We start from the raw sequence: 11,771 nt of genomic DNA, 5'->3' as shown, positions 1-11,771 counted from the left end.
TGCAGATTTATTTGTTGACGTTTCATATTCTTCTTAATGTGTGAAAACAGCACAGAATTTTATTCTTGAAAAGTGCCAAAACACCAAATAAAAATAGTAATAGTAAATATTATGTCATTATAAAATTATAGAAATAATCAAGTGAATTTTGATGTAAAAAGTAAATGTGATCATTTCAACATGCCCAGTGTACAACGCGTTCATTTAAATACCTGTTTATTTAAAACAGTTTTCCAGAATCATTTGTTCATGTGGAAATTTGACACCATTATATAAATTCTATCTTTTTCTGGTACAACAAACAGTTTTGTCCAACTTTGTGGGTCTGTTCTAGGACGAACACCTGCGTATCCATTAATAACGCTGCAGTTACCCTGGCACTAAAAATCCAGCTGTACTGCAGAGCACACAAACTGATGACGTAGGACCACAGCGGCGATCTGGGTAGGAGAAATGTCAGTTGTGTTGTGAACGATGCTGAGGTAGAAATCCCCTGATTTTGACACCAATGGTGGTTTTTTAAATGGCACTTACTGCCGCGAACAACCTAAGTGCGATGTAATCCGTGCAGTGAAAAGCTGAGGGGTCGAGTACTTCTGTGTGAGGATTATTCCATGGTTTGGCGAGGAATACATTTCACTCATGCAGGCAGGAGTTGCTGGAAGAAGCGGTGACATGGAACACAGAACAACCAAAGTGATGCTTATCAGTGCCAATGTGGGCTCTATATTCGAAGACGTGAGTATATTATCTGATTAGGATTCCGCATGAACCGAATTTTTGGATTGTCATATGATATAGGTCAGTTACACACAGTTTATGAATGTAAAGCTTGATTAGTGTGTTAAATTTGTTCTCACTCGGCAGTCAGTCGGCTTGCATGCCGGCACTGCATGTGTTAATAGCCATGGTGGTAGTAGTGTAGTACATAGTATGTTACAAATCAGTATGTTACAACTCATGTGTTATACATGTACTGATAGTTATGTACAGATGTACCAGTTTTTGCAGGCCTGTGTCCTTCAGTAAATAAGGGCCTATACATACTGTACCAACACAAATATGCATATCTTGAGTATAGATAAAATAAAACATTTACTTCAAAAGCGATGTGTCTAATATATGGACCTACTATATATTACATGTATCATATTTCAAATGTTTTTACAATGTGTATACATATATACACTGTAATTCACAGTATTATGGCTACCCGGGCCTACATGGGTTTTGAGCAGTCTATGCTGTACTATATTGTGTATCCAGTGTTTTTTTTGTTCGAATTGTAAACCTTTGTGGCAACTTCACTTATGAGACTTTTTTCTCAAATTATTAAATTATTATAATGGGACCAATGAAGAAGTGACATTCCCATACAATTTACACCAAGAGTAAGTAATCAATTTTAAATTGTATAAAACATTATGTATATGTGCTTGAGACTGTAGCACAGACAGCCAAGCATATCGCCTGAGTTATACTGCACCTAATTTCCTTGGTTACAACAATGAGGTGAATCTTTTGCATAGCATTTATAAATATAGACCTATGTGTTTTATGTATTCATTGTAAAATAACAAACTATGTTTCTCTAACATTCAGATTTTTTATTGCGCATATAGTTCTGTTAGAAAACTTAAGACATTTTATTAGCCATTTTAGTAGTGTTATAATTCCAGGTTCTAATTGTCAAGCATACAGTTATTACTTCTCATAATAATTGACTTCAAGATCTCAGATGTAACATTGAATACATGATATATTCATGTATTGGTATCTGAATTTAGTTTAAGATGGATAAATGGAAGGGCCGTCAACAGGATGTTGACCTCCATGTAATGATAAGGCAGCTCTCTTATTTCTGTTTGGTTTAAAAAGTTAAGGTAAAACAAAAAGCAGTTTATATATACACACATGTATTAGAAGTGAATATAACATGTAAATTATATAATTTAAGTGTATGTATTCATTTTATGATATTCGTGTATATATATATATAATAGTTTTGAGAGGTATACACTGTATATGAAAATAATATTAAAAAGACTATATTACTTCCACATATGAAATGCAAGAGCTGTTTCTCTGTAGAGAGTCAAAACATCTCAGACAATGAAGAATTTACCGGAAAAACTTGTGTTCACTACTTTACTAGGTCATACATACAGTTGTATACCCTTAATGTAACGACATTTGTCATGTTGTATGACTTTTATTTGGAATAAGTAAGGAGTCTTGCTATAATTCTTCAGCATTTACATTGAAGTTTCCCTGGTTTTACTGAAGCTTTTTTTAAGTACTTGGTCAGTGAAAATCTGTTTAACCTTGAATTCTTCAACCTTGGTTGACCAATCCAAAAAAAGTAGTTTTGTCTCCAAAATCAGATTAAAAATGAGCATAAATTGCACTGAAAGTTGCACATTCACATGCAAAAAGATTGAGGAATTAGGTTAATCAGACCATTTGTTGGGAGCAGCCCGACCATATGGCATATTGATATCATTCCAAGAAAAAAACAATTTGCAGGTATAATTTTATCTTATCTTTTAAGCTGGGTTATATCTTTTGTGAACCTTGGAAGTTGACTAATCAAGCCTGTGCTTTTCAACTTCCATAAGCTCCCATGTATAAAGCTACAGTGGGGATGAAGGTTAATTGTAAAATTGGGTATGGCACAGTGTTTTGTGTGATTACATCCTTGTACTACAGCCATACAAAACAGTTTTAAATAGCTATTACAGTTCAATTAACACACATATATATGCCAAGGCGTGGGTGTTGTTTTTGTTCTGGGTATACACATACTGTACATACCTCTAGGCTTCAGATTCCAGCATGTCCGGAGTTAAATGTGCTAATAGGGTATCGGACTTGAGTAACCCCAGTCTGTAGCAGCTATATTTTCCAGGTGTCTAGGCCACTCGGCCAATGGCTATCATCTAGAAATAGAAGGTTCAGGCATATTTACATGTAGCTGACCTGAGTACACTTAAATGTTAACATTCATTACTCATGTGATAATCAATATAATGTGAACATGGGACCTGTATATTATGGGATAAGTTACATTTACATCCTACATTTGCATGCAGCTGATGATGGTTTTTAGAAAGACAACATTAATTGATGAAGTTTCTTTGGCCTTGAGGGTAAGTGCATCGATGTGTCTGTAAACTGAACATTAGTTTTTAAAAAATCAGATTACAAAAAAAATTGGTGTGTGTAAATGTGTAACTTTTCACCATAAATTTTCTAGCTTTTGTGAATTATTATTCAACAGATTTTCTGTTTAAGATGGAATGTGGTGATATTATGTACAAAATTTAAACAAACATTCTTCAATATGTGGGATGGGTAAATATTTTGAACACATGTATTGTGTGTGATGGCAGACATAGCCTGCACATGCAGTATAAATTTGCTGTTGACCTGGTGGTAATTTCCAGTCCATTGTCATGCCATTGTGGGTCATATTAATGTATACAATAACATCTATGTCGTGCCTTAATTACAACATATAGTGGGTATATAGAGAAACAGGAAGAATTAGAGCAGCACTTGTGACTTTATTCCTGATGTACGTATTTTGTCAGATATGGGATAGTGTCATGTTTACTGCGAGCTTTCTCTAAACTACATGTAGCATAATTCTAGGGCCAACCTTAACAGTTTAGCCCCGCTGTTAAACTTGCTATTCTCAGTTGGCAGAAGGTGAGATCGCACAGTAAGTTGTGCAGTGTATCAGAGCCATTTGTTCCTGGGAGATAGAATTCTGTTGTTTCTGGGAGTAGAGGTAGCAATGTCAAAACGATTTCAAAAATGGCCGTAGACAGGAAAACATTGATAACAAGTTTTGATGTTTATCTTTAGGTTTCCTTCTAGCAATGTAGGCCCACGACCAAGCAATATGTGGAAACATTTAGAAACACTCTGAGTGTAACTTTAATGGTGCACTGTGAGTGCTTCAGTGCAATCTCATCTTCTGCCAGTTTGAAGGATAGCGAGTTGGTAGGGCTTATGAACAGTACAGGCTAGGCCTAGACTTGTGCTATCTCCAAGTGACATACATGTACATTTGGAGACTACATGTATTCAGTACCTAGAAATCAGACATAGATGCGAGCTTCTCTGTTGTCTTGATAATGAATTTATATTAATTTATAAATTAATTATCTTATCAGGTTTATTTCCATGTTTTTTGTGGGAAGATAACCCAATTTACAGAATATATTCACGTACATGTATGTGTAGATGTATGATGTTGTCTGCCCTAGCTACCTCAGACAGATTGATTGAACACTGGCTGGTTGAGATAGTTGGGCTGTTGACCATTGAGGTCACGTGTTCAAATCCAGGTCTGTTTGCCTGTGCACAACTTAAGGAGGCTATACCACAGGTTTGGCAAAAAATCAATCAGTGCAAATCCAATTGATTTTTTCTATTTTGTATCATTTTAGAATACCCCCTAATGATAACCTTTCACAAAATATCAGCCTTGGCTGTGCATACTGCCTTACCATTCAAAATCTTGACTAAAGTTGGAAAATGGAATATTGTACAATTTTTAGTCTGAAGATATATGATTGTTGCCCTGAATATGTTTATATGAATGTGTAAATGAAATAACCTGGCCCCTAGCTCTCTATATTCCTCCACATCAATCACCCACATCCACACCTGCACTCCACCCCTATTAATTAAATCTTTCAAATGGAGGCGTCTTGTACAGTTATACCATGGCAGTGTTGTTATTGTGTGGACCGTTAATTAATCTGATTGACATGTACCACATGCCTTCTCTCAGTAGACGTGTATAGGGCGTGCATTTCCACCCAAGGATACATTCATATCGCCTATTGTAGTATTACAGCTAGTATACAGGCTCGATTCTTGGGAAGACCTAGAGCTATAGAGATTATCAGAGTTGGGTTATGGTGATTCTCTCCATGTGTCCTGTCATCAATTTCTCCATTTCTGTGCGATCTGACAGGCTTATTTACAGAATCAATAAGCTCACCTGTTTCAAGAATCAGACCCTTGCTTCAGGTTGTGGCAGACTGTCTGCAGCTCTGGAGTATTTTGGCCCTCAGACAGAACCTTTTAACGTTAAAAGCTGTCAACAGAATCTGGCCATTTATGTCTTAACCTATCATTCTTATTGGGCACCTCGTTTGGTCTCTTGTCTATCCACTGTCCTCCGGCCTTTGTGTGTCTAGAGCAGTTATATTCCGCTGATCAAGAGAGCTTTTGTCCAATACACACATTAATACTCTAGTGAACCAAATTACTGGAGTAACCGAGCATATAATTCAAAGCGAGCCGCAAATCTGTACCCATTTAACTGTGGTGCATATGTTCCAATTGTATATGTTAGTTGATAAAGTGTTGTAGGTGATTATGGGCATGCAATTATGAAAGGTCATTTAACAGGACGGCCGGTATGGCCATGGCCATTTCCAGGCGTTTAATACCCCAAACCTTTCGGGGCATCCTGGACCCTCGCCTTTTGTCCTGGGTAGTCGACCGATGGCCTTGCCACTTTAAAATTGCCTGTGTAAGAAACAGTTTGTAGCTGATCTGTTTGCACCTATGTATATGTAGATGTAGAGGTGAATGAATCTCTTACACATGCACTGCAGTAACAGGATGTGGGCTTGATGCATAACTGACTAAAAGTATAAAGTTTAAATTATACATCTAAAAAAAGATTAAAAACCTTTCTGTGGTAAATGTTTGATTCATTTAGCATATTGGACATGTACATCATGTATGTTGTTGAAACTGGAAAAGCGTCTTGTTCAAGTGAAAATTGATTTAGGTGGTAAAGAAAGCGCTGGTGTATCTTTTCTCGTAATATGTGAAGGTTTTTTTTTTAAAAATTTTTTCGTTCAAACATGTCTTATAAACATACATGCATCTATACATTCATGTATTTAATTTTTTTTAAAAAAGAGGAGGTATTAAACCCAGGGTACTGTGTTTTGTTGGCATGTTCCTTATTAAAAGATGAATGTTCTCAAACTCACACTATTCATATACATGACCCAGACTGCAGCATGATATATATTTCAAAAATTCAAAAAAGAAAACAAAATTACATATAATATTTTAATAATATAGTCTAAATTATGCATAATCAGAGCTATTATGTTTCTGTTTTTAATCACATACTTCCATGTGCATGTTATTAGCTTATGACAGGTGTTTAAGAATTGTGACAGTACTTTGTTCACTTTGACTGTGATCGTGTATATTACACACACCTTTAGGCCTGTTTCTTTCACCTACATACATACATACATACATGTCTAAAGCCTGTGAACAGGCTGTACCCTCTTGATAGAGAGAATTATATTGTATGTGGTATGTCATGAAGATAATTCATCTCTGGTGAGTCAAAAGCAAACAAAGTATATCCAAAAATATAAAATATATTTGTAGAATCCTGTAATCATACAATCAAGTTCTGGTAAATGTACATGTATACCATATAAAGAAAGTAGTTCAATATAGAAGATCTAGATATAAATATCGGGTTCTGTAATCACTGTTCATGGACACTTCTGTATCTGCCTTAAAAATTTGCGTGATAAATAAACAACAACACAGTTTTATAGACACATCTTTAATGATACGTAACAAATCATTTCATAATCATTTTCGTAATAACTGTATGCATAGTTTCTGCTTGAAAGAAGGTGCTTCAGCAGTTGTAAAGGTGGAAGATTTATAGTACAATACCCAAGATTTCCCTTTAAATGTTGTTCTTTACCTGAGTAGAGCAGTATGCCTATAAGTACTTGAGTTATCTTTTTGGGGAAAGTTTTCAAGAATAAGCCTTCATTTGTTGATATAATTAATGCAAATCCAGGGACATAAGTACCACCTAATTTGAAATATTAGTATTATGGTATTTAATATTAGTATTAAAAATATGTTATGCATATACATGTACAGAATCAGAAATATATATAATATAATAATGTAGTTTGTACTGATGGGAAGGGCCAACAACAAGTAAAATGACCTTAATTTTACTGTTTGGTCGACTGCCATATTGAACATGGAATTTACATGCATATATCCCTTGCAGAACAGAACCGTTGTGCAGTGATGGCGGGCACAGCAGTAGAGGAGTTTGGCAGAGAACTTTATCCTGTAGAATCCTGTACAAGCACTGGCACCACAAGGCTGACTATTTGAACATGCCGAACCACTGACCCAAAAGAAACAGAAAACTAAATGGCACTACAAAGCTGCTATGAACCGGCTTCCAACTTGTTAACTTGACCTGGAGTTTTGGAAACAATTTTTTTTCTAGACAGCACCATTCGATCTTGTCCGTCAGATTTTAAGGTCGATGTGGCTGCTGTATCTCAAGAACTTGGAGTAGTTATAAATAGGCAGGTCAGAGCCATGTCAGATGTGAATTTTAGATACATGTACTGTAGTGTTTGGCATATTTACCCTAAGTAGTCAACCTTTTCACCTATGAAAGAGCAACATTCAGTGAAATTTATGCACATTTTCAAGTTGATTTTGAAGACAAAACTACATTGGCTGAATTGGTCAATTAATTAAGGGCTTCACAAGAAGTATAATTTTGCTAGTCAGCACAGAGTAATGCCTTCAGAATATGCCTGAATACACACCTTGCAAACATGTGAAAAGGTTGAAGAATTACAGTAGTACGTTTAGCTTTTTACATGTATCTAAATTCCAGAGATACACTGCTTGTTTACAGTGTTCTATAACATCACATATGCATGCTTATGCTGTTGAATGTAAACTTATACACATCGGGTTTCTGTTTAAAATCTCAAGTATGAAACCCAAAAAGTATACGTGAACATTTCAGTACTAGAAAAACAAATCACAGGTATTTAGATTACATGTGTGTGATGTAAACCATTCAGAAATGTATTAATTTATCCTCAAGCTCATATCCCAACCAAGGTAAATCTGGCGTGATACATGTGGGTAGTTATCCACAACAGCAAGCTACAATTGCCCAACCACCATAATCCTGACCGTTGTCTTTTAAGAGAAATATTCAGATTAAAAGTTGCACTAATGAAATAAATAAATATGTAATTTTTATTGATTATTGCCATAGATGCTGATTAACTGTATGTATACTATTTTCTGAATATTTGATATGTACTACTGTATTTTACCTAAAGTTTAGCCATTTTTAAATGACACATTTTGCTAGATTCTGTTTGATGCATCCAACTGATATGGCCACTCAAGAGTTCTTTGATTAATTTGTTATCAAAACTTGTGTGTTGGCATCAAAATTATCATATTAAGGCTTTTGTGTTTTTCTGAACGTTTGGTTTTACTTACCTTCCGGTGAAATGCAGTATATTATGTTATTTTATCTAGCCAAGATGTTCATTGAGTAACATGTTACATGGAGTACACATGGTTGCAAGCTCCTCTCTTAGTGTATGTGGCCAGTAGATTAATGCTGCCAAATGTAAACCATAATTGAGCAAATCAAATTTAATTAAAATTTAAAATGTAGAATATTGCAGATATTGTGTTTATATATATATATATATATATATGTATATTCTAAATGACCTAAAATTTCAACCACAAAAGTGCATTTTTAGAGACAAATAAATGTGACAAAATATTAAACTTACAATGTTCCAGTAGAATATCATCCCAGGGTCTAAATTCTAAACTCAGTAGAACTCTCAGAATCAGGACAAATGGGTAAGTTAGTCATGGACAAAATTCATGGTCATTTAGGGTACATTTATATGCACGTGTCTGGGCATTGTACTTAATGGCCACAACATTTCAGGGTGTGACATGCAAGGCAACCAGGAGCACTTTGTGATACTGCAGTTTGATTTATTCATGTGTAGATGACAACCCTACCACAGCACAATAACACCTTATTGATGTTCCTTATGCCAATAACTGATATATGCATTTGGTGTCATGCAGTATCTATCAGCAGACAGTGTTTATTTCCTGTAATTTTACCACATACAGGTGTGAACTAACACAGTACAAAATTATTTACATGTACATATATATTCATTGTTCGGAATGAGTTTTTTCCTAGAAGTTAATGAAAACAGGCAAGTATACATTTAATAAACATGCAAACAGTTAAGTCATGTCAACAAATATCAGTCATATTGTTTTAGTCTTCTGAAGAGAATAATCTACCAACCAGTCTTATGGTGAACTGAACGCATATATCTGTCTCTCTCTTAATGACAATCCCTGATTGAAATATTCATTTAATATTTACATGTACATCATATACTCTATTATCATTTATGGAATGGCTCAATTGGTCAGTATAATTAGTTATAAAGAATCAAAATCCACACTCCTCTTTCCTTGGTTAATTATCACAAATTCGCTGCTTAACATATGGATCATTTTTTCTGATTTCTTCAGAAGGTTTTTACAATATTCATCCCATCCCCACCAGAAAGTAAATCTGCAGCCCACTGCATGGAACAGTCTTTCTTCTGTTCTCCACCTTTGGACTTGCTCGCTTATTCATTACTTCCTCAAGTTTTCTACTGGTACTCTTTGAAATAACCAAGATTATTTTATCAATAATAAACATTTTATATTATAACAATAAATAAATATAATATAATTTTTATCACAAAGAAATATTAGTATCTCTCATGTTTTTATTTGTGGACCTTGTTTCATAATTAGTTTCTGTGAATAGACTTTATAGCCACCATTTGCAACACAGTTCTTGGCTGCCCTACCAGTGATTTGTTTGTAACATATGATGAATAAGCTAGCAAACAAACTTGTAGCTCACAGTGTAGACTGAACTCCATATTGAGAAATCAACCAATATTCACAGGGTTCTTTCTTATTGCACACAGCTATCAATTCTCATCCTAATCATTAACAATACTATCATGACAGTAACATAAGAGAAAGTATTATTTTTTTAGAAAGTTGATATTCCGCTAATTTTATCCCTTAGTATTGCCTGAATCTCAAGTGCTTAATTGTGGAAGTACCGATATTGATTTCAGGTTGAGCCACTTTTGATAATTTAATTTTGTGTTCTGGTACAGATTTGATTGTCTTAAATATTTCAAAAAGCTATTTATATTTAAGTGCTTAGTGGAAAATGCTGCTATAAATATAATTTCATAATTCACTTCATGATGGTGATGAAAGCTGGTTAAAATTTCTTAAAAAAAAAAACAGCACCACCCGGTGTTTCCTAAAAGCTGAATCTCACGAAAGATTCACACAGTTTCCTGAAAAACTAAGGAAATCCTCTTTACTGCCTTTTTTTTAAATTACATGCATATGTCTGTGTAGGAATGGCCTGATTGATTTGGCGGTTGTTTAGCAGCAGTGGGGTTTGTGTTAATCACAAGTTTCTTCAGCCTCAGTTGATCACACAAGGGGAAAAAAACTATAGCAGTGCTGGCTGGGAAGGAGGGAGGCAAACAGAACATCTGTATTTAGATGGCAACAACTCTTCAGCAAGGGTTAATCCTGCTGACAAGAGTGGCAATTTGAAAATCGTGCAATGTCATTCAAGGAGCCAACCTTTCAGGTCTAAAGTAATTTAGGCCTAAGCTGTGTGATCTATGGTTCATTCCTGATTTAGAGATGACATTTTGCGGGCAAAGTGGTATGATCATACTGACACATGACATGCATACATGGATATCTGTATTGAAGCTATGTACATGTAGATGGAATTTTCAACATCAATTCAAATTTTCAGGTATGAAAATCAAAAAATACTCTTGAAGAAACATATTAATCATTCGGTAACCTAACCAATCCGCTAAAATCGACCGTATTCAAATTGAATACAACATTGTTAAACCACTGTAATGCACATGCAGAATTTACGCTCTGCAATTATATAGACTTATTCAGCTTGAAACCAAATTACTGTAGAGAAATGTACATGCATGTACCCCAGGGGATAGAGTTCAGCCCATGTGACCTGGTATATAAAGTGTAGGCCTTCTCACTTACTTGATGTACATGGCTTGTTACAGACAAGAGTCTCTTATCTTTAATGGTCAGTAGATTATCATGTAGATGCCATCTATAGATGAATAATGACCATACTGACTGACTGCAGAGCTGTTAACTGATACACATGCTCATGTAGGTCATCATGAAAGTGTATATCTGGTAGATAGTTTCTCACAGGTTAACTGTCTCAAGTTGTAATGGTGCTGGGACTGGGCTATGAAACTGGTGATTTGGTGAGGACTTAGGTAAATGCATCACTGGTACATGTAAGTCACATATATGTGTATGGGCTACATGGATGTGGAACTACAGTTTGTCAGGTTCATGTTGTTTTTTGGTAGCACCGTAATGGTAAATGAAGCTAGAATTTCACCCCTAAAAGTGCATTTTTATTATTCAAGGTTATTCCATCAAATGAGGCTATTCCATCAAATGCCTTCACTCCAAGTTTCTTTACTTTTACATGTACTGTGAGTATAATTGTCTTGTACATGTAAGTAAAGTGCAACTGAGATAATGTACATATGTAGACTAGCATTTAGCATCTCTTCACATGACTCCATCCCTGATTTCATGCTTTAGTACACTTGCTTCATTCTGTGGAGGTTTGTGTTGAACGTTCTTTTGGGAATTATTGGGGATTATTGGCCAGGATTGTCCAGTTTGGTTGACGGCTGGTATAGGAACATCTGTTTTGATGCATAGTTTTACATTTATTTGCTGTTGCTACTGAAGTATGGCATAAATGCACTTTTGCCTGC

General features: G+C 35.2%; 1 protein-coding gene across 1 annotated transcript in view; it reads left to right on the top strand.

The window, feature by feature from the left end:
* Nucleotides 1-455: 455 nt before the first annotated feature.
* The window catches only part of LOC135466583 (inositol polyphosphate-5-phosphatase A-like), a 53,269-nt gene continuing 41,953 nt past the window's right edge, over nt 456-11,771 (top strand). Inside the window, exon 1 of the mRNA XM_064744138.1 lies at nt 456-738. Within this exon, the coding sequence (XP_064600208.1) occupies nt 643-738 (96 nt within the window). The 5' untranslated portion in view covers nt 456-642. The remainder of the gene's footprint in view (nt 739-11,771) is intronic.

The sequence above is a fragment of the Liolophura sinensis genome, chromosome 6 (genome assembly GCF_032854445.1).
Source record: "Liolophura sinensis isolate JHLJ2023 chromosome 6, CUHK_Ljap_v2, whole genome shotgun sequence".
Taxonomy (NCBI): Eukaryota; Metazoa; Mollusca; class Polyplacophora; order Chitonida; family Chitonidae; genus Liolophura; species Liolophura sinensis.
Note: the sequence above shows the minus strand (reverse complement) of the source record. Positions and strands in the feature narration are given on the sequence as shown.